The following is a 24,838-nucleotide window of genomic DNA, read 5'->3' as shown; positions in this document are numbered from 1 at the left end:
CACTATTCTGAAGCATTTATTACCACACCGTACAATACACCACACAACCCACGTCCATACACTTTCACAATGTGGAGAACGTGCAGGCTCGGGAAAAATAAAATCTAGGGAACACATTTTTTTAATCTACAGTTACATTTATTCTGCCAAAAATGTTTTTTAGAAAGGGTTTCTGGAAACAATATCATCGTATTTCAATGTGTAAGTGAGTATCTTTGTTATCACATAGCATCAGATGTTGTGCCAACAGTCTTTTTTATCCACCACCGATCACAATAAAGTATGAAAGAATTTACAATGGGTATAAATACATTATGTTCTTTATGGTCTAAAACAGCTGTAATTTATGAGTCAGAAAATGTAAATGTGTTTTGGTTTGACAGAAACTATCAACAAGTTGTACAGATATGTAAAAAACACTTATTAATATTCATACAATTTCCAAACTTCATATTTGGCAGTTTAAAAGAATGGGAAAATAATTTCACCTAGTAAGAATGTTTTTGTTTGGCAATTAAATGAAGGCAAATAAAGACTTAAAACTGAATTATCTTGCTGGCTTCCACGTGTAAATCCAAAAATTATCTAAATATAGAACTCCACAAGGCACGTAACATAACAGTATTAAACCCTTAACATGTTACTCACAGCATCTGCCGAAGATAAATTGTGTTTAAAACAGAAATAAAAACTATATAACATAAGCTGACAACAAATTTACCAGCTGTGGTTAGCATTCTTGTACTTGGGTCTTTCTAAACGATGCTGCAAGCCCTAGGTGTCAGGCAACCCTGGATACTACCCACCCCTAATTTAACTTAAAAACAGCGATGGTATTTCCATCCAGAGGTCATACAAAAAAAATGTGCCACCTGTAAGAAAAACATTCCTCAAATGCGGTGTTGTGGAATATTAATTCCCATTGGGTTTGTTTGTGGAATGGTTAGAAAATGACGTAGCACATTTCTGAGGTGTACGCTTATAGTATATAAGAAAATGTGTTTCCTTATTGTGTTCCAAGGTTTACGTTTCATACAAATTGAGATGACTCAGCACTGTAAACATGATATAAAAATGGCTCCTGCTTGAGTACAGTACTGCAACTGTTCTTACCATGCGTTGCCATACAAAGTCCTAGGCTAATGAATCAGACACCACCGTACTGTGCTGACATGATTCACGTTGAATGGCAAACATATTACTGTATTTCGATTTAAAGCTTTCGTGACTGCAGGGATTCATCTTCTTGGTTCTTTTGGTAAAGTCACGTAGAAGGGAAATAATAAAATAAAACAATAAAATAATTCTCACGACGTTTCGGCCACAACGCAAGCAACCGTCCTCAGGTGAAGAAAAGGTCTGTCGGAAAGACAGCGTCCGACAGACCTGTTCTTCACCTGAGGACGTGACTTTACCGAAAGAACCAAGAAGATAATACTGTATATGCACCAGCAGTTACACATCCTAATTATGGTCATGTAGGAGCACCTACAGATTCACACATTACAGAAACCTATTCAACCTTTGCAGTTGTACAATCATGGAGTAGGTTTAGAGTTGTCTTTTAGTTTGCTACGGTCCAAATTTGATCGAAGTTCCTGACCAGGTGTGCAAGATTCTTGCTTTCCTATGCTTTACCAAAGGCTTACAAAGTATAACGGGTGTAGTTACACAATCGAAAGTAGCAATTTTTAAAAAAAAAATATATATAAATGAAAACACATTTGACCATACCATCAGACAATCAATGCACGAGCGTCAGAAAACGTGTTCTCCAACCCGCGGGTTTCCCTGAACTGAAAAAATCCAAGAGCTGCAGTTGTTGACGAAGGAACACCATTAATGAACAACCAATTACACAGAATCTAAACTTGTTAGAAGAGCAAATTTGTAACTCTGAAAATCGCAATGTTAGGGTCTTTAAACTTTAACAACCAAACACAACAGCGAGACCGTATTCAATCTTACCAGTTGGACCACAATATAATCACATCAAACCTTACATAAGGACTATTCAATGTATTATCTCTAAACACCTATCACAATATGCTATACAAAATATGTATTGAAGACCTGTTACAATTAGCATTATTGATTTTTTATTAAAGTGTGTCATGATCAAACATGTATTGCATGTCCACACCATCTCACGTGGATTAACATTTTCCCAACAGAATGATAATTATTGTAGAACGTTGAAATATCCATAACTTCACAGCGTGCCATCACATTTACGCCAATATTTAACAATGCCATATTTACCAAGATGCACAGAACTTGTATAATTTTAGTAATATGTTAAGGAAAATAAATAGCAACCAAAAGATCGTACTCAAACATATATCAAAATAAGTTTTAAAGTAAAAAACTGATTTAGTCATGATATTCTTGAGATAGTGACTGCTGAACCAGAGCTATAAGGGTAGTTATCTTGTCTCAAAACTGGGAAAATTCTGCTGCATTGGGACTTCAAATATTGTTGGAATAACCTCATCTCATGAAATGCTTCTGTGCAAGCACAAGCATTGTATAGAGAATGGCAAGAATTTGCTTTCACACATTGCACTAAAAAACGTTTTCAGAATTTTTTTTTATCAGATGAGATTTTATAATGCAATAATTATTTTTGTTCCTTAAACTGACATTAATCAATGGGAAATTGTATTATGTAATATCTGTGCATAATATAATCAATGCACTTTCTACACATATGTGCACGTTACACTCCGGCAATGAGATTCAATTGTCAGGGTCTGCCTGAAATGGGTTAAATACAAGTTCACGTTTAAAAAAATAGGGTAGTTGAATGCTTACGTCCTCTGAACTGATGAAGTTGGTTTCAGGAGAATAATAACGTATTTTTTTACATTTTTATAACACAAAAGATTGAAATGAAAAGAACTATAAATTAAATTTCGATTTAAAGCTTTCGTGACTGCAGGAATTCATCTTCTTGGTTTTTTCGGTAAAGTCACGTAGAAGGGAAGTAATAAAATAATAAAAATAAAACATCAAACAATTCTCACGACGTTTCGGCCACAACGCAAACAGCCTGAAGACGGCTGCTTGCGTTGTGGCCGAAACGTCGCGAGAATTGTTTTATGTTTTATTTTTATTATTTTATTACTTCCCTTCTACGTGACTTTACCGAAAAAACCAAGAAGAACTATAAATTAAGTTGCACTGGATTTCTGGGATATATGCTGCATTCTACAATAAATTTAGCATATGCATGATGTGCATGAAAACAAGATTTTATATCTATGCAGGTTATATTAAAACAAATCCTAGATGGAAAAATCCTAGATGGACTTAAAAAAAAAACATGTTTTTATCAAAATAACTCGTTACCTTATAAGATTTAGACAACTTTATATGCAAATGGTACCATGCACTGTCATGCTTCCTACCTGACTAACCTACCCTAGATCAAAGATCTGGGACAAAGGTCCTGCTTGCCCATGCTTTAAATCAGAGGCTGGCAAGTGATGGAGACAATGCACATCTATGATGCGGTTATGACAATCATGCTCATACCCATGGTTGTCTTGCATTCAGCTGTCCTGTCAGTTTGTCCATGTCCACATCATAAAACTCATCCCTTTAGTTTGTTTTATTACAATATGCCGACTCTTCACAGAAATAGGTCAGTGTAAGCATTTGTATGTGTATTGTTGATGGTTTCAGTACACTCTACTTTACTTTACATACCGTATGCCTTCCTTGAAACTCAATGGACACTTTGACCAAAACAAATCCTGGCACCAAGCTATACTGAAAATGTTAATGTTTAAGATCTCTCGTTTCATTATTTATTTTTGATGAAATTAGAAAATGTTACCTTTTGTATTGATCCAGTTCAGTATACAGTTATACTCTATGGCAGCTGTAGAAAGGCAAAGGAATGATAGCGTTACCACCTGCGTCACATTACACACGTTCAGGCTCATGACTAAATATCAATTCGGCCCTCATCTTTGTCTATTTGTGAATACAGTACAGTGCATATAAATGTGCAAACATACAGTTTGTCTTTTTGACATACATTTATATGAGGATATTGTTTCATCATGCCTCGGGGTCAGATCACTCATACACATGTAATGTGATTTGCAATCATGCAAAATTACATTTGCAGGTAGGAATTTGGAACCAATTGTGGAATGGAACAAATGAGCATTCAAACACAAATTAAGTTCAAAGAAGAATCCAAGAAAACAAAAACTTAAGTCAGAATAAAAACAAATCTGAAAATATTAGAAACCTAAATATATTTTGGTAGAATGTTATTTTGGAATATTACAATGGGAACTGGAAAATATACAAACCAAAAATCCACATCAAACTGGAAATTAAACTGGGTTTCAAACCTCTCAGGACATGAAGTTAGCAGGACTACGTTTTCTATAAATTGGTGTAGTTGGTAAAAATAATATATTGTAGTTAACAAGCTGGTAACCCAGTTTATGAAGGCTCTCTATTTTTTGGAGGAAATAGAACGATATACTTTAAATAATTCAGATTCCTAAGAATCAGAAGGGAATTCCGAGCAATCAAAAGTTGGTCACCAGGTTTCAATGTTCATGTTTCTTATGTTGGGTGTGGCATGGCAACTGCTAATTTCCAAAAGTTTTTTTTCCCAATTGTAGCCTAATTATGCTATCAGTATCATGTCAATGGTATACAAAGTATCCATTTGAATTTCTCATACAACAGTGCAACCCTTCATGGTAGAGAAGGGTCCAGAGCAGCAGGTAACCAGAGCTACATCTGAATACATTTCAAGTGACCTGGTCCACACAGCAGCAGACAGCACTTTCCCACCCACTGTCACACAAGAGTAATTCATATTCGTTGCGTGACAGTCACACCGTTTTTTTAAATGTCAGAGCTGTAGTGTATCCAAATGAAGTTAATAACCTAATTTGATGGTTGTTTTCAGTAGTCATTCGTCTGATAGCATTAACGAATTGCACCTGAGAACCCAGATTATATACAGGTGATTATCTGTAAGTGAACCCAGAACCTCAGCAGAACTCAGGCCTCTGAACTACCCAGCCTACCTCAAACAATGCTAAACTTTAATCGCCATGTCCCACACCTCACATCCTTTCCAATAAAATACTACAAATGCTTATATACTTAATCATGTTATTTCAATAGTGATGACATGTATGTATGCTTTCTCGCCACAATAGAATCAGCAATGTGTGCTCTAGCAGCACACGTTAAAGAAAAGAAAGATTAAATGTTCGTGGCCGAGTTGGTTGTTTAATGTAACAATTACAGAAATGAAAGAAACAAATATGTATTCTCAACTATATTTCGATGTTGTATATTTCATTGCATAAAACTTGGGGCAAAAAATACAGAGTATGTTACCAGAAAGGATCACAGGTGGACAGTGGCCAAATCATATTTCTACAACAGCAGCAGCACCACATCAAATATGGGGAGATAAATTCACCATGTAATGGGATTTGTACCTAGAGATGTATAATTCACTCCTCCACAAGCTGTATTAAAACCAGAGCTGGGATAATCCCAATGACTTTCCAGATGGAATGCCCATCGCTTTCAAATTGTTGGCAATACATATATGCACAAGCTGTGCAATTTGCAGCAGAAGACATAGTAATCTAAACCAATCCAAGCACTTTGGATATTTGCAACAAACTAATATCTTTGCATGTTCTTACACAAAGACAAGGCTCTAATTTCTGTTAATTCATAGTCCCTATATATTGCAATGGAATGGTGTGCCAAAACCAGTATGTGCTTAAATTTGGCTTTACTTTAACCTGACAGCAGGTATCAAGAATGCCATTGTAAACTGTGACTATCTGTATAGAAGGCACATTACTGTTGCCATGCAGTTTCATGTGGACTCTGCAAATGTTATAAGATGTTGGCGTTGCCATTAAAACAGTGCAATTGTAAGTACTATACTGTATTGTTTATGAGTACATGGGTAATATGCGAAAATATTGTAATGGAAGGCTAAACTGCATCAGGATTTCTTTTTACAAATGATTTCAATGTGAACTGCAGCCATTTCAATCAGTAATAAGCCTTTTAATCTGTAAGCTATGCCCAGTGAATTCTTTTGAAGTGAATGGGACATGACCCTGGTACTTATTGTGCAATTATTTTTCAAGAGGTTGCTAGGTGGCAGACATCACATGCTGCTCTGGTACCTTCCCTACCATGTTGTGAGAGATTCAAATGGATAATTTGTATCCCATTGACGTGATACTGATAGCACTACTGCACAACAGAAATGCAGTCAGCTGTTATCCATTTTTCATTCCGAGGGTAGAAATATTCATACAATTTCTACATTTCATGACATTTGTTGATAAATTTCCCTATTTACACCCTCAAAGGATAAAATATAGAACTGTAATAACTTGCTGCAACTCTAATCTGCGGTTACACATGGATGCCACTATCTTTAATCAAGTAATATGTCTGCCATATAGTGGCAAATCTGACATATATTGTACATGAGTAGCAGGGTCATGCCCTTTTCACAAGCAATTTCCATTCAAATAGCACTGTTTTAGGTTACAAAGTTACTAAACATATATTTACTGTTGAAATAACATTGTTGTACTATGGCTCGCCAGATGAATAATGTATACATTTGAATATCAAAATCCCATCAATTAATTATATTTATTCCATTGGTCATTGGTGAGGTAAAAATACAAAAATACTTCCTAATTGCCTATTTCCAGTTAGATTAAGATATTTCGAAGGTGATGTTGGTTATAAAATTGGTCCAGTAGTTTAAATGACAATTAAAAATACATTTTAATTCAACATAAATTTAAGTATGCATTTTGAGATTCCATCACGAAGGATTACTTAACACCTACACAAGAGGATCTAATTAACGTCTTTATTGGGGAGGAAGAGGGTGGTTGGGGAGGGAATTAAATGTCACATCAATTTTAACATTTAAATAGGGGAGGACCACAGGACCAGCACATGTGGAACTCGGGACTGCGGCAACGATGGCCGAGTAGAGACCACTGCCATCAGAAGGCCTCAGGAATGGCTCCTGCAGCTGCATTGCGCGCCGACTGCTGCACGTATGGGTTCTTCCAGGCACCAGTGGAGAACTCTTGCTGTGCCTTGCCCACGCTGCCGCCACCCCCACGGTAGAAGGTGTGCACCTGCAATTGTGTGCAACAAGACAAAGCATCAGGCCTGCAAATGCATTTGGTAGCTTGGTCAAGACAAGCTCAACTTTTAGGGTTTTAATGATTTAACCAAAACATGGCTTTAGTGCGTGCATGACTTACATTGAAATAGTTACTCTAAAATTGGCGTTTTGTAATATTTCTAAAAATAGATATAACCAAATAGTATTTTATACAAAGCTGCAGTTATTCATTTATGTGCGTTTAGTCAGAATTTGTAGTCATATTTTTTCTTATGGCAAATTAAAATGACATAAAACAAATAATCAGAGGGCAGTTTAGAAAACTCCAAATGTTGTACTGTGATTATATGTTGTACTGTGATTATATGCTTCTGACTTCTCTGCTCCCCACCTTCACAATCCCACATCGCCCACATGGTGCGAGGATGCCCTCTTTCAGCAGTGGATTGATAAAATGTATGTATATATATCCATGTAGACTGATATAAAAACAATTTGATTCTATCCTGATTGCACTGTTGGAAGAGCACTGAAGGCAAAACTAGAGGGCTGTGACATGATATCCTGGTTCCTGCTTGGGATGGTGACTCAACCTATCATTTTTCCAGGGTCAAAGACACGAATACCACGTTGCTGGAAGTAAATCGTGGTTATCCTTGGGAGAGAATGACCCCTGCCATGAGAATGTGGAATTGGCATTTCCGGCTCAAGATCAACAGCATAGGCGAGTGCTGCCACATGTCTTTTTTGAGCGGATACTTTGACTTCTGAGATGCATTGGAAAATACTACCGTACGAAAAGGCAAAATAATTTAACATATCACTCAACTATTTTTCCACACACATACATTTTGAAAATCATCCAAACTTACAAAATAAAATATTCACTCCAGAGGATTGTTTTTGCATCATGAATAAGCATTGAGAGTACTTTAGACATTTTTTTTACAAACTCTGCAGTTGTAAAGTCACGATCACGAGACATTTGAATAAGCATACTGTTCATCAGAAGACATTAATCAAATACCTAGTATTCAAAAATATAACTGTGTCTCACCTTAATTAGAGCTAAAAGGGAGATTACAGCCAGCCCCGTGAACATGATTGTGGGAAACAGCATCACCACTCCTACACCTATGTTGGTGCCAAAGTAGGTGATGGTAGCTATCCATCCACTGCAGGGGCAAAAACAAATCACAACATTACAACACAATTCATTACACCAATACCCATTATGCTCTCCAGTTCTTTAGTATTTTGGTCATCACTCCATATTGTGCTGTAGCTTGAATGGCAATTACTATTATGTGAGATTAATGCTGTAAATCAGGAAAGTCACTCATTTAATTCCAAAAGGTGTAATGTTAAAGTTACATAACTGTGACAATTTTAATATCTCTTATACTAATGGATATGTATATATATATTCTCGGTATGAAGAGGAAAGTATCAATCATATACAGTCCTACTTTTATTTTTTAAATAAACAGTTCTGGGTATTTGTTGCATATCCTATACGAGAAAATAAACATTCAACCAGGTGAATTGAAATTTGCCATCATCTGTTTTGGGTTATTACATTTATATACCAATTTGTAGGAAATCAACAGTGGATGTCCTGTGAATAGGCTGGAACCCGTGAAAGAAATCTGGAAGTTTGTAGAGACCTCAACAATTTTTTCTCACAAAAACCAAAAGCTTAACAACATTCTACCACCTATATTTGAAAAATACATGAAAAATGGAATAATAAGCCAAATTAATGTAATGCCATAGTTTCATAATCAAGCACAGTGGGAATATTCTTCTGCATCCAATGCTGTGCAGACAAATAAAGCAAATTCCAATTCTGTGAATACATTTGGACCATACAGAACACTAGTCTTATCCATGTTAATGTGGGGGAATCATATCATAGATCCTATTAATCATGGGGTTATTCTAAGATTGCACTCCTCTTATTTGGGGGGTAAAACATGAAAGCCCACGGGTAAAATGTACTTGCTGCACACGACTCCTTTTAACCAAGAAAACATAATGAATAGGATTCGCATTTAAATAGCTGTGGGAGGTCTTTGATGTGTTTCTGTGCTTCTATGTCTCTAGCTCTCTCTGTCTTTATAATGTACACAAAAAAGTTGTGAATAAGATGCCATTCCGCAAAGATTTATGTGAAAAGTGATGGATAATAGTTGTGTGGATGCTTCAGCTACCAGGAGAAAAGAGGTCGATGATAAGACCATGGATAAGAGGTGTTTCTCCTGTATTTGATTATTGGAAATGCATTAAATTGGTTCCATAATTTCTACCGGGGTGAACATTAACTGTTCTCCAAGTCATCAATAAAAGAAATTAAATTCATAAAAACTGCATGTGGCCAACACTATTAAGGAAATTATTTAAATTGTTGCCATAGCTTGTACTGACTAGTCACATCTGCCACTGGAAATCTAAAACCCCAAACTATCTCATTTAATAAATCAGAGAAATATAAACATGCATATTAAGGGGTGCGTGGGGAGCAGTGGTACAGTGATGAGTGCACTGCACTAAGAACCCAGTGATACAAATTTGATTCCCACTCACGACCAATAACAGCAGAACATTTGAGAACCAGACTTGGGCTTGCCCCTCGGTCAACTCAGCCTTAAATTAGTACATAGTGCAGTGTGTAAACATCAGCACTGGGGGGAGGAAGGCAGCTGGGCATGGTTCTGACCAATGACCGCACCGTGTGTCGTGCCGGCCTAAATAGGTGCGTGCTCACAGCACTAGCTCAAACAGTCTAAGGTTAGATAGAGGATCTTTGTATTTTAATACAGCACCTACATGCATTACTTTTGAGATACTGTACATATACGAAAAATGGTATGCTTGTAAAGCGCAACATGTATAATAATGTGTTATTCTGAGACATTGTCTCTAACAATTATATTGGAGTTGGCATTACAAGGTACAATTTCACCTTAGGCTTGTACTTGAAAAAAAATGGAGGTTAACACAAAACAGCATTATAATGAGCTGCACGTTTCCTAATTACAACAAATTGCGCTGAACAAGAATACATCAATATCCCCTTGTATTGCTAAGTTGCACTGCTCCTTATTAAAACATCTTTGTTGTTGAAATAAAAACAATAATGCATAAATGCATTACTACATAGTTATTAAATAATGCTAATTATATATGCACCAATACATGGCCATTTCCATAAAACTTTTTTTATCCTAAATACTGACAAGCACTTCTATACTTTTATGGAAGTGAGATAATTTAGGCTTTGAAATAAGCAACATAATTAACACAAATGGTTGTTATTCATTTAAAAAATGTTGGTGCCATTTCAACTATAACAAACTCACAACCAAACAGTGTCAAGGGGTTGAACATAATTACCATCATTTAACGAGCATACAAAAATAAGATTTATTCCAAACTACATTCTGAGTGAAGTAAAACTAATATTTTACACGATTATATTTTTTTTTATTACAAGTCATAAATCTGTGAAGTGTATCATCTCGGCCAATCTTAAGAACACTGCTCGTATGCTCATTAGTGATAAGTTATGGTTTACCCCAGAGCTCAGGTCATGCACACCACACTGCAAAGTTGCCTAGGACCTCACCCGCACATATACTTTACCAATAGCCACATCCATTAAGTGCCAGTATGCTCAGGAAGAAAGCATCGGCCATCCTCGTTTGCTTGAGTGGAAAAATAAGTTACCGTCTTTGTTTCAATAAACACACGAATGCAGTCCTCAGGTAACAAATGTCTATACTCTTTGGTTCTTTCGGTAAAGTCACGTAGGTATAAAATAAAATAAATTGAATCACGTTTCGATTGCAACACAAGCAATCATCGTCATGTCCTCATCATAATACTACTGAGCCAACAATTCTGAAATCCAGAATTGAAATTTCGCAATGGCACTAGTGGTAGAATGATTAATCTCTCTGGCAATGTATGGATGGTAACGATTCAGTGATCAGATTGAATTGAATAATGTACTGTACATTGCACAATTATGGCGAATGGTAGGACCTCTAGTGGCAGCAGATCTCACGTGAACAAATATATAAATAAGACCTGAATCTGTACGTCTCAAAAACCTCAAGCGTACTCCTGACAAGGTAGGAAGCTGAAATGTGGGTACATAAGTAGCTTTTCGGACACAAACAGCAAGAACATCTGAAAATCCGAGATTTTTCATTTTAAGGCCCTCAAATCTCGATTTGAAGTTCCAGTGCTTATTTTTCAATGGGCTGCGATCACCATGCCATTAGCAAGTGTAACTGGTAAATAGGGGAAAACCTCGCCGAATGCAGGGGTTACATTCTTGGAAAATGCCATGTTGGGCAAAATCGTATTTGACAAATAATAGACCTTATGAGGAAAATAGGGCTTACAATCATTACCATGAAGGTGGGCAGGCCTGTGTAAATCTGTGTAGCCGAGAGAGCCATTCTCTGTTTACTTTGGGGTACGACAGGAATGCCCTCTTGCGCCTCCAATATTTAACATTTGTTTGGACCACATAGTTCTAAAAGCTTTCCATGGCTGTACCAGAGGAATTTATATCTGGTACAGGTACAATGGGAAGCTGATCGATGCCTGGATACAGTCAAGGGATGGATCTTTATTTGTCAATCAAATGATGATGCTGATGACCTGTTAATTACTGCTCAATCTGAGTAGTTGGGAGTCTCTGCTGCTGAACCTTGAACGGCTACTAAGAGGTGGGGCCTTACCATCAGCCCCACAACTAAGCACATGCCTGGGTATTCTATATAATCAAACACTCCACACCCCTCAACTCCCCATGAGTGATGGAGCAGTTGTGGAGAGAATTAAGGAATTCCCATACTTGAGGAAGTATGCTTAAGATTCGTTCTGGTTTGGCAGCAGAGGTGTTGCTCCAAATCAGTCTTTTTATGAGTTGCATAACACTGTGCAAAAGCTACCAGCCACAGTTATGCCCTCCCTTCTCTAAACGTTTCACATGGCCTCAAAGTGCATCTAGCCTGACACAAGCACTATGGTAATGTCACCACCACTCCTTGGCAAAGGACAATTGTTTTAAGGCTAGCCAGTCAAATTGTCTAAGTAACAAATTTATAGCCAAAGTAATTGGAAGTAAACGTAAGCTTATACATACATTATTTTTCATATGAGTTACAAAAACTATGCTAAGATAAAGTCATAAGTCTGTAGTAACGTAACTATGAGAATAAAAAAAGAAAGGAAACTATTTACAAAAACTTTGTCAACAAAATGTTATGGGTCTGACACACAGGCTCATCCATGTGGGATTGATAACGTAACACTTCTCAAGGTAGAGGGTTCCAGAACCATTGCCCATAAGAAATACCACTGGGCAATGGTTTATGACACAAATATGCTGTCTAATAAAGAAACGACCGTTTTTTTTCCCCAAAATCAACTGACTACACTAAAGTTTTATGTAGACTTAACACAAATTAAACGAAAGACACCAATATAATTTGCCCACATCCTCTGTTATATTATATTTATTATAGATGTGAATTGTAGAACTCCGGTTGTCACGCATGACCATATGACCATATAGCTATTAAAGCATTAATAGTCTACTTTTCAATTTTCACTGTATTAAGATATCCTATAAAGTTGGTGATATTTTTTTAATAAAGATTTAATATAATATAGAACGCAGCTTCACACTGATGTCAATGGAATGACTCAGAGTAGAGTCCAATTAGACGTTGAATCAGTCTGAATCAATTTGCAAGGTATTGCTTTGCATTCCCTTATCACATCAAGTGTTAAAAAATAATTGTCAGTACATTTTTCTTGTAATGCTTATCGTGTCGTTTATTTTCACGATTTATAGGGTTATTTCTGTGTTATAATATCTATTGACATTGACGCTCATTGTTGTAGCAACTGGCTGGACTTTTCAGCTTGCCAGATCAGGCTAGCATAGGTTTTACTGAGTTTACACACTTAAAGTGCTGTTATTACACACTCAGACTGGCTCTTGTATTTTAAATAAATCCAAAACGCATCATAAATTGGTGCAATGAAGTCATCGAATATCTGGTAAAAGAAACATAACCTCTTCTGACATTCACAAATATGTATTGACCCAATGAATCAGGGTTGGCAATGTTATATGAACCACTAATGTCCCTGGAAAATGAGTAATGAATGCTGCCCTTACCATACTCCCCAACCAGGGATGCCCACTGCCTGGATGATGTTCAGTACCACTTGCCCAGAGAAGGTGAAGAAGAACAGCATGTAGTTGAAGGAGCTGTCACTCCTGAAAAGCAACCAGACAATTAACATATTGACATATTAAGGCAATTTCAATTACTGTTGAGGGTAAAAAAAACGACAATTGAGCCAAGGTTGTCTGAGGGGTCATAGCATTGAACTGACAATGCTGAGATCTTGGGTTCAAATCTGGGAAGCCGACTGTAATTAAATAAGGTTCTCAAGTGTAGCAATTTGGCAGTCTTGTTCCAATTACATATTTACAGATGTTTTTGCTTAATTGCCAAAATTCAACCTCTGAAAATTAAAAAAATATTACATTTTGATTTGACTTCCAAAATATCTTGAGCAAGGCACACACTGAGGACAAGTGGAGAATTGAAGCAACGATATCACCTTCTGCAGGCCGTTCTCTAACAGATTCATGCACTACTCTGGGAGAGTTCAGAATGGACATGTCTTACGCCATGACACTGAGAGCACAATTGAAATACAGTTAGGAAAAATAATAAACAATGTAAAAGGGTTTAATTTACAGTTTTCCCTTTTGCGTGTATAGAGAGTATGGCATTCAAGAAAGACTTTTATCAAGGAAAAATACATTATTTCATAAGCCACAAATGTACATATCAGTCCTGATAATTATATTTTGAGGCGACAGTATAGGAAAATGTCAGATTGAATAAAGTATAAATATAATAAATATAAACGTCTTACGTGTCATAAATACAATATATCACATTATTATAATGTATCTAGTAACTATACTGCATTCAAAAAAGTTAATAAAAACCACCAATTCTACATAAAATGTGTACATCTATTGTATTGAACCAATGATGGTTTAAGTCTGAAATCTTGCAATGGTGTCGTATTGATGCAGCTGGGTTGTGCTGTGATAAAGTGCTTGAATAACAATCAGAAAGTTTTGGAATAAAAACCTCGGTGCAGGTCAACTTTGCTCATCACCTTTTCACAGTGGATAATATAAAGTACGAGTTTGTGTAAAGTAAAACGTGGATGTCTCATAGAGAATCTGGCCCTAATCATAGAAATATTGAATTTCCACCATGGGTTCGGAACTACCAAAGGAGATTAACAATACCCAAGTCCCATTTAAGAAGAGCAACACATCGTGTTTGTAATGAGGGTCTAAATTGTGAAGTTAAACTACTGTTTTACCTGAAGCCTTTGTAGACAGCTCTAAACCAGCACACGTAGGAGCAGGGAGTGAAAAGGATCAGCCACAGGATGGCCAGTCCGAAGTTGACTGCACTCCCTCCACCGATTAGCCAAGCCAGACATCCAATCAAATTCACCACCAGGGTAATACCATGCACTAGAGAAAACAACAGAGAAGATCTTTTAAAGACATAGCATAGTTTGTACAGTGGCTATTTTGTAAGCGTTTAATGTTTAGATATATGTAGTGGTTGAAGTATTATAAAGGGCATCAGATGGAGGTGTCAAGATGACATTCAATGTTTGAAATATAGGGGTACACCACAACATATAAGCATGTATCCTATAAGTAACGAAGTACTAGAATCGCTAGATTGCAGCACACGTAGGGGTCTCAGGTGAAAGGCATCACATTATCATTGGTTGCTTTGATTTAAGAGACGTGACAGCTTCACCGGTGCCGAGGGAAAGTTAGATACATTGGGATCTTATTCACCTCTCCTGACATTGTACGTGGGTAGAGAAGGTAATTCAACAAAAATATGTTTTGCACGATAATGTGGACCAGGTAGCACCCCAGTGCTTTAGGGTATTGGTATCAACCATATAGAGCAGACGTGTATCTACCAGACCTCTGTTCTGTCGGATGCAAATTGTCATGGAATTACAGATTATGTAATTCAATAATCTTTCTTCCAAACACTTGGGTCACCACTTACAGTAGGTGTGGGCAAATAAGACCGTGAGAGAGATACTACCATTTTGGGACATAATGATATGGTTATAGTGCCTTACTGTGTGACTGTAAACACACCCTTTACAAAACAATTAACATTCCCCAGTGGACTGCTCGTAAAAGAACTGTTCAAGCGGAAGCATTCAAGATCACAACACCACTTACTGATCCACAGGTAGTACAGCCGTTTGACAGACAGTCTGTGCGGCTCAGGGATATCCTCATTGAAGTCTTGATAAAAGCATGGCTTCAAGCGCACAAACTTTGGCAGTGGAGGAAAGTTGTTCACCCGTTCTAGATGGAGCACAGTTTTAAATGGTCATGTAAAATGGGGTTAGATTGGAAAATCAAGTCAAAGTTTGTAGCCTGCACAGATGAAATGTGTGGTTTCACAGTGGAAGATAAAATGAATAAAGATGAAGGAAAGTGAACATATTTCTTCATTACACTTCCAATTGTAAATAACTACCGCAGTGGTTGGCCAATGAAGTCTGTACATGCTGATGTTCATAGCTGGGTCTCCAGAAAACACCTTTGTTCAAATTTGAATGTGTGTTATGGATTGTACATTTATAATATTAATGTATATGAATACAAATATGAATGTATAGGAATACAAATATTTCCTTGAAGCAGAAAACTGTAGGACTTCCTCTTAATTTATGTAAAGTAACAATTATATAGGACGAGGGTATGAAAGCAAAAGTATTCATATATTATTTATGTTATCATAAATGTAAGTAATTACGATAGAAAATAAACATATCAACTTCTTTGTATCTTTGTAAAATTGTTTAATCATGACCACATTTGAAATATGCGATGTGGTTAGGTTATCAGTCAAATAAAGAGGTAGCAATTTACACTGTCTATTATTTCAAACTTATCACAATATATTTGGTCCCATTACTTCACGGACACAACTATTGTCTGATCACCTATCTTAATATGAATTCACCTGTGAAGTCAGCTGCTTTTGGTGAAGTGAAACACACGTCAAACCATTCCATGCAATGATTTACAGAAATAGACTGTGACCAGGGCCCTGTTTCAGAATGTCTATTTGAGTGGTTCTCAACATGTGCCCTGCAGACCACTGCGACCTGCAAGGCGGTGGGATGTGGTCCACGGAACTGTTGCACATTTTTTTTCACAAAACACCAGATATTTATTTTAATATACAAAAAAAGTGCTTTACATTTTACAAAGCTTTTCAAGTAGTTTTTACTTTTTTAAAAAAATGTTATTGGTGGTGCACAGTGGTCTGCAACTTTTTTTGTAAGGCTTGACAGTAATTCATGGGTCCAGACACATTGAGAACCACTGCTATAAAGCCTAGGCCACGAATACAGAGGGTAGATGTTTACCTTGTCATAAATTCACCTATATTGAAAATTTCATTAAATCTACCGCAGCTAAACTAATGTACAAGCATCATTCACATGCAATTTTGGATCTCCATTCCAACACAAACTGCACACAAAAGCAAATGTCTTCACCTGAAAATGTGGCCTATTGCAATGCATAATTTTATTATTAAAGGTACGAGGCAATCTTCCCTCATTTGACAGACATGTAGATTAAGTCAGATACATAGTCTGTTGTACCATATTTTCACAAATTAAAAAAACATGTTCATATATGATTAATAATTCACGTTTTTACGAGAAAAGGTTGCATTTTGCTGTAATTGCTGTTTTATGATGACCAATATGATTGATGAAAATAATCTGGAAGTTAGTATTGAGTAGACATTTTATTAAAGTCATTATATGTAAAACAAAATCTCTAGAATTTCACAAAAGGCAATTTTAAGATACTAGAACTCAAAACCCAGCATCAATGTGAGTGCTATGCAGCCCAATACATCACAGTTGACAAAAAAACATCCTCACCTGTCATGATGATCTCATAACCTGGTTACACCCAAAGTAGAAACGGTTGCAGTAAGGTTATACCTATAAAAAGACACACACACACATATTTAAGTTTGGTCATTGTTTAGTTGGTTGACATATGTACCTTTACTCATGCAATGAAAACATCTATATTATAAGCCATACAGTAAAGGTATCCCTCGATTTACAAACGTTCGGTTTGTACATGAGAGATGCAGCCATGTTTAGGAGGCATTCAATAAGAAACAATTGTAATTACTTGGACAAGAGTAAACATAACAAACACTAAAACAGCCATTAAATAATAAGGCAGATGAGTGGAAATTTACATTTGCAGGTTGGACCTATTTTTGGCACGAAAATGAGCTCAATGCACAAACTGCAAAGGTGCAAACATGTGCAACCACCAAGGGAAAATGATGACAGTACAGTGAACTAGCTACGGGGTGAGACATTACCAGCAATTAGTTTTAAATGGAACTACCATATATTACAAATAATTATAAAACACATAATTATAAAACACATTTAAACAAATAATAATTATCATCAATGATAATTACCATTTGTTTAAATGTGCCTGGTTGTAGATTATAATCTAGTTACATTGTAAATGTTTTTACGGCAGCGTAATACTATTTATTGTATTATTGAAAAGCTCCAAGAGGTTCAATTGTGTCCATTGTCCTGTCTATACCTTTCACCTCCAAGGGGCAAGTGGTGAATCAGTGCAAATGAATAATTAAATACTTTGATTACAGTACTATGAATGTACACAGTGCTTTTCAAATAATGAATCATTCCTACACGATAATCTACAAAGTTAAGTATTCAGGCCCCTCTCCACCACTACCGATTTCAAGAAGAACCCACGAAGCTCCAAAACACAATCTTCTAGTATCCTATATTAGACGTTAGGATCCTTCAAACAGTCATAGGATGCTTTTTCTTTCCAAGAGAACAATTCATCAATGAACAGTTCTAAATGTTGAGTTGTGATGGCATGCATTGCACATTTGCTCATGCAGTAGGCCAGTCTGGATACAATTTGGATATTAATTTGCCATTTCCAACCTCTCCCATATCATCTTCATTTAAATCCCATTTCTGTGCCCCCTGCTCCAGCAACCAAGCTCTTTCTGTCGATATCCACTCAACCTCCACTCAAGAGGTCACTCCCTTTCTTATGTTTCTATATCACTCCCGCTGTTTAAAATCCCTCTTCCTCACACCTGAATTCATCTCCATGTTCAAGGCCAGACTTAAGATCTTCATCTTCTCCCCCGCCTTTCATTGTTTCCCTCTATCCAGAAGTGTAATTTGCCACTCGCTTCTATTCTCTCTCCCCCCAGCCACATGTCTCTTAACCCACCTACAAAACAACCATTGTCATCGCAAAAATCCCTTTCCCTGATCTACCCTCCTTCCAAGCAAATAATGATTCACATGTCAACTCTGCTTGTAGAGCATCTTGAGAATCATAAAGATGTTTTATGAATCATACTGTTTTGTAAATATATTACAAAAATCATTGTGAAATATTTGTAATGATTTTTTTTAAACAGAAACAGTCTACTAACTAGCATATGCTAGTTACTGCAATTACATAAGACAACATTAGCACATTAAGATTTCCAAAACCTCATAGGGAAGGTGACTTATTTATAATATGGCTCTAAATGCGTTAGTTATCAGTGTTTCAGATCTGCTCCCATCTGTGAAGGATGTGATCCCTGACATGCAATACCCCGGCATCTACAAACTAAGCTGTGTCTTCAGCAGTAGTTACATTGGGAAAACTAAGCGAAATGTCTCGGACCGTATTCGTAAACATAAGGCAGATCTGAAACACGGTAGGACCAATATTGCAGCCCTGGCTGATCATTGTTTTAATGCGGTGGGCTCACACGAAATTGATTTCTCCAAGACGAAGGTATTCTGCAAACCCAATGGCTATCAACAAAGATTCGTAATGAAGCCATCCAGATATATAAACACAGACACAATTTCAACCGAGAAGATGGGTACAAACTGAGCAATCATTAGAAGGACGTTATTAAGCAGTTTAAGTCCTAACTTGCTGTGATGTTTCCATCCTACCTTCCGATGTTAGCAGTTGTTTTCGACTCTCTGATTTTACATTAACAGGTTCACACTAACACAGCCGCCGTTGCTCGTGTGCTCGATGTGGTGACGGCGGCTATGCGATCTTACATTGACATGCTAATCTCTCACAATACAATGGCCACCTCCGTGCCCTTATCGTGGAGGTAGCTCACAGATCTTACATTTACATGCAAATTTCTTACTTTAACATCACGAGCCCCGCCCATTTCGTTTATGACCCTTGAGCTACACCCATTTCAAACCTTTAAAACAGCTTTCCTCAGCAGCTTTCCCCCATCTATTTACACGCTTTCTATTAACTCACTCTATCTGTTGTTGTTCTCGTATCCTCAAATCTTGTAACTCAATTTTAACCCACTTCCCAATGTGGTATCGACTGAAAACTTGTTTTTTATATGTTGTGTTTCGGCTTAGGTCTAATTGTCTATGCTCAACTGACGTTGGCTGTAAATCACCACGGCCCCTTGCGTTATGCCAAGCGTTGCGGCCACTTCCTAGAGTCGTGGAGTTCTGCCATTACGAGTACGGTACATTTCATTGAAGTGTGTTTTTAAAAAAGTATTTTTAAATATTACTTATTTCTCCTGATGATGATTGCTTGTGTTGCGATCGAAACGTCGTGATATTTTTATAATTTTTTATTCACTTTATTTTCATTTTCATTTTATATTTATAATTTTATTGTTATTATTTTTTCTATCTATGTGACTTTACCGAAAGACCCAAAGAATAGTGACAAGGTTACACGGCAACACAGAGATAATAATATGAAGCTATCTGCTTCCAAAATCTGTGATGTTTACATTACATTGCACACGAGATGGTTATCAGTATATAAGCTTATCCAAAATTGGCAGTAGCCTAGATGCTAAAACTAAATATAGCATTTCGTGATTTCTTATCACCTATAATGAGTTGTCAGAAAATTAATTATCTTTGAGAACACACTTCTGTATTACATCAGTCTCTTTCCATAAACGGCCATCATTCTATCAAGGAGGTCAATGAGGTTATCACAGCTTGGTATTACGTTTTACTTTCATTGACGCTTTGGCAAAATGTTAACTAGCTCGCTTGGTATACTGGAGGTTGTGGGTTCGATCCTGCCTGTTTATTTGGAGTTTTCATGGTCTCCCCGTGGTTGCATACATTTTTCTCCGGGTCATCTGGTTTTTCTCTCCACATTCAGACACATACGTTGGAAAGTATTTGGCTGCTATAATTTCCACATGATAAGCCACTTCATTTGGCTATTATTTGTGACCAGGTCGCTTCTGAAAAAGAGCTATATATCTCATGAAGCCTTACCTGGTAAATAAAAAAACGTAGTTAAATACATTTTACCTACTATAATCACCCAGAAATGTCTGTCCGTCCCGCGCGTGACGTCACTTCACATAAGGCCCCCCCCCCCACGCGTGACGTCCCTCCACATGAGGCCCACCCCCCTCATTCATATTCATGAGTGGGTGGATTTTTACACTAATGCAGAGGAAGGTCGAGCTGAATTAAATAATTTATTACGCAAAGTTGCTTGAAATATGACGTTTCTTTACAGAAAGTGATGGTAAAAAAAAAAATCTATGCAGCACAGTGCTACATCCGTGCGTGACGTCACTGCAAAAGAAACCCCCCCCCCTTCATTAATATTCATGCCTGCGTGGAAATTTACACTAATGCACAAGAAGGTCGCCAACTCCACATGCCGCACCCCTCCCCAATAACCATTAGCAGGTGACGTCATTCCACATGGGGCAACGCCCCCCTCATTAATAATGATAAGCTGAACAATTTTTCTATTGAATATTTCAGATTTACTGCAATATATACCCGTCCTTGGACAGGCAAAAAAGCTAGTAGTTATATAGTTGACACCAGACTATAATATCACTTTATCCTACAAATGGTCTCAGGTCTTATTCAGGATTCATCACGGGGTGTCCACTTTAATGCCTATCAAAATAAACTGTCACCTTCAAATTACCTGCCCTTAACGGCCATCCTACCCATGACTGTCTTTCTACAAGGCCAATACTTTACTCTCTTCCCATGAGCTTTCGTCCAGACACATTTATCAAATGCCAACAGATTATTTTATGCCTGACTTATATGATGTAAATAACGTATAGAATGTAAATAATAACTACGTATATTCCTATTTAAATGCTTATATAGTAGCTAACCAACGGTCGCCCTCAACATCACCACCCCTAGATGCCCTCCCCCCACCTTCTGCGTGACAACCCCCATCTCCCCCTCCCGCCTTTCATACCCTTCCCTTGGCCCCCCTAGCTGAGCCCCCCCCACACACACCCGTGCGTGACCCCCTATGGCTCCTCAACAACAACCGCCACTGGCGGTGACGTCACCACGGTGCTTATACCATGCTAAGTGCACTTTGAAGTCAAGTGAAGTGTTGAAGGCCCGCTGGCAGGAGGTCGAGGAACAAACCCAGGTTCCATGGGTTGACTGACTGAGATGACTGGCAAATGCAGCAACTGTGCTCCCACTGTGCCAACTGTATGCATTTTTGCAGGCCAGGCACTCTGCTCATTGTTGCTCCTCTGCCCTCCACTGTTGTTGGAGAGCGACTGCCTCCACCTCCCCAGCAGCATCCTTCACGGACCTCCTCCATAGAGGCCGATCTTGACACTGCTGGTAACAGTCATCGGAAAATATAATCAACTCCACATCCTTCTGTATCACATCAGTCAATATCTTCTCTAACCCATGGCATGCCTATTTAGCACCATCTATCCAGCCAAACAGATGTTGCTTGGGCACGCCGTGGCTGGGCATGTGGCTACATGACCCATGGCCTCTCGAACACACCCCCACCTGTGAGGCCTCCTATGCCCCAACCTGCGTGCAGGTCACCCGCACGCCTCCGCGTGCCTCTTCCTTCCTGCTGACGTGACCGCACGGGTCAGGTTGAGGAACCATGTCCCTCCTGCTTACAGATGCCACACATGCGAGGTTTTTATGGCAATGGGGAGTCCACAGCAATGTGCCTCAACTGACACAAACACCAAGCCACAATGACGGCACATGCAGACCGTACGCTAATAGTGACGTAGCATGGAGACGCAGCACAAAGACAGTGCGCTAATTGCAGATTCGGCATGGCTCTCTGAAAGTAGGACTTACTCTTTAACTTCTTTACTCAGACCTGAGTGTATCCAATTTTTCTAAAGTGTTGTCTATTTTTCTTTCATTGTCGACACCTTATGAAGAAGTCTAAGGCAATTACTTTTAGGGTGGTCTCATAACAATAAATAAGCCTTTATGAAACAATTTAAGACTGTATTAAATAACTTCAGGAGTACCATTACAACCTTATAGTAACTGTAACAATCTTCTTTCCACTGTCAAAGGCTCATGCTACTAAGCGCCATCCCCATTTACATCACACACATGTGAAAGTTGTCTACAACTCTTGGCAGTAATGTACTGCTCATCAGTACTACCCACTGAAAATAGTGACCGTATAGCAAAAAAAGTGATATTTGCTCTTTTGTCCTGGGCCTTATTTTGGCTTTATGTGAACAACCTTCACGATAAAAAAAATTCGAATACATGTGATATTGCTACATTAAATACAATATAAAGGAACAATACTTAAAAGTAAAAACTCTTCTGCACAAACCTGGTTGTGACAGATTCTTCCTTTTACTATTCCCATGACTGGAGCGATGTTTCACTTCCTCGTAAAATAATTGTAAAAGTTTACTCTTTCTACTAAAAACTATACTGACCGAATGCCTTTTATTACAGTTCTCACACATTTTGTAATAGGTCTGTTTTTTATAGTCGTGTGGGCACCTGCTTCTGTCACTTTCGGACACTCTACCTGCAACTAAACTTTAACCAAGAAAACAGGCACTCCTAAAGGCTAAGGACATCTCTCTTATGAGATGTCTTATAAGCACACCCATCACTCTAATTACTGACCTAACTTAGGTTGTGCAATAACAATAATTGATATTGACCACTAATAACACATATGTAGTGAGTCCAACTGAGTCCACAGATGTTGTCTTGGGAGCAACACTATTTATTACACCAACTCAACACAACATAACGTAACCTACACTTTGGTGTTGAACGGCCATCTAACCATGCTACGGCAGAACTAGACACGGTTCGCTATCCCGGTGCAGACCATGAGCTGGGTCCCGGACCGCGTGGCTAGAGGCTTCTTCAACCCGACGTGGATCTTCTTCACCAACAACCCGAAGAACCCCGAGCCCCTCACGGGGCCCCGTTATATCGGCCTGGGCTGGGGTTGGCTCCGCCCCTCGCCACGCCCACCTTCTAGATCTCTCGAGCTCTTTCCCGAAGACTCCCGAGAGCTCCTTTATACCACGTGACCGCCCAGCGGCCCCCATGCACCGGTGGCCCCCCTCCAATATCATCCGGTCACGTGTCGGCAGGTCAACCAGCGTATCATGCCCCAATGTAACCCTGGCTGGCTGACACTCCCTCTCGCTCCCTCACTGGGAGCCCGCACCGCACACTGTACGTGGTGCCTCCGCGCTGACCAGTGCTCACCCAAGCCCCGCTAGGGCTGGTACTATGCCCACATAATGACAACCTATTATCCGCTATGGCTTCGCAAGCTCGGCACCACACAGTGACATTCACAGTCACTACACATATATAATTATCCATTTACTCCTTAATGAAAAGCATCCATCTCAATACTTATGTAATGACAGTAGAGTCAACCTACGGTGTGAGTGGACTAATATATTTCAATAAAATCGAATCTACTGTAATATGGACTCAACAACAACAAAGCAGTGGAATAGCTGAAGAGATTTCCACATAAAACACATGGCATTGCATCAATTAGGCACTGTAACTCAGACATGTAAGCTGCAAGGTTACCAAAATGTGAACATATTTCTCCATTAATGATTTCCTCTTGCAATATATAATGCAAGTCAGATTAAGTGTAATTTAATATAGATATAACTTCTACACAGACAACAGGATGTTTGACCCCATTGCAAAGTTTCTACAGTTGGTGTTGTTTAGGAAGCCTGGATAATGCCAACAATGCAGTTACTGTATACATGTGGGGGGAGCCAAAGTTGTCAGCTTCATTTATATCTTCAAAATTATTGACGGTGCAGTGGTTAGCACACTGCTCTATGAGTCATTGCCCCGAGTTTGATTCCCAGCCATGGAAAAAAAAAGCATTGGCAAGTAATATCTGAAGTCCTGGACCTCCCTTCACTACATGGATAAGTATGCTTGTGTGTACATGTGTTACGAGACAATACACATAAATGCTTGCATGTGTTAAGAATGAGGGCCTGATTGGTTAGCTCCATCTGCAGCAAAATGTAAACGTTGATGCCAGTGATACTCGGGTAAAAATCCCAAACCTGCACAACCTTTCCTGCATCAGGATTCGCTGCCGTGAGTGCAGGAAAGAAGCGCTCCAACTATTTGGCC

At 38.2% G+C, this 24,838-nt stretch overlaps 1 protein-coding gene across 2 annotated transcripts in view; it reads right to left on the bottom strand.

Annotated features, from left to right (window-relative positions):
- LOC144737997 (secretory carrier-associated membrane protein 5B-like) overlaps positions 1–24,838 on the bottom strand; it is a 30,619-nt gene continuing 5,781 nt past the window's right edge. The window contains exons 1-7 of one of the 2 annotated variants that reach the window (XM_078620935.1): positions 21,759–21,777; positions 17,246–17,308; positions 15,516–15,644; positions 14,615–14,771; positions 13,377–13,478; positions 8,229–8,346; positions 1–7,181 (exon numbers count right to left, since the gene is read on the bottom strand). In XM_078620935.1, coding sequence (XP_078477061.1) covers positions 7,044–7,181; positions 8,229–8,346; positions 13,377–13,478; positions 14,615–14,771; positions 15,516–15,644; positions 17,246–17,252 — 651 coding nt within the window. In that variant the 5' untranslated portion in view covers positions 17,253–17,308; positions 21,759–21,777 and the 3' untranslated portion in view covers positions 1–7,043. Of the gene's footprint in view, positions 7,182–8,228; positions 8,347–13,376; positions 13,479–14,614; positions 14,772–15,515; positions 15,645–17,245; positions 17,309–21,758; positions 21,778–24,838 lie in introns of those variants that run through there. The other variant, XM_078620934.1, reaches the window with a different exon arrangement.

The sequence above is a fragment of the Lampetra planeri genome, chromosome 3, assembly GCF_965212315.1.
Source record: "Lampetra planeri chromosome 3, kcLamPlan1.2.h2, whole genome shotgun sequence".
NCBI lineage: Eukaryota > Metazoa > Chordata > Hyperoartia > Petromyzontiformes > Petromyzontidae > Lampetra > Lampetra planeri.
Note: the sequence above shows the minus strand (reverse complement) of the source record. Positions and strands in the feature narration are given on the sequence as shown.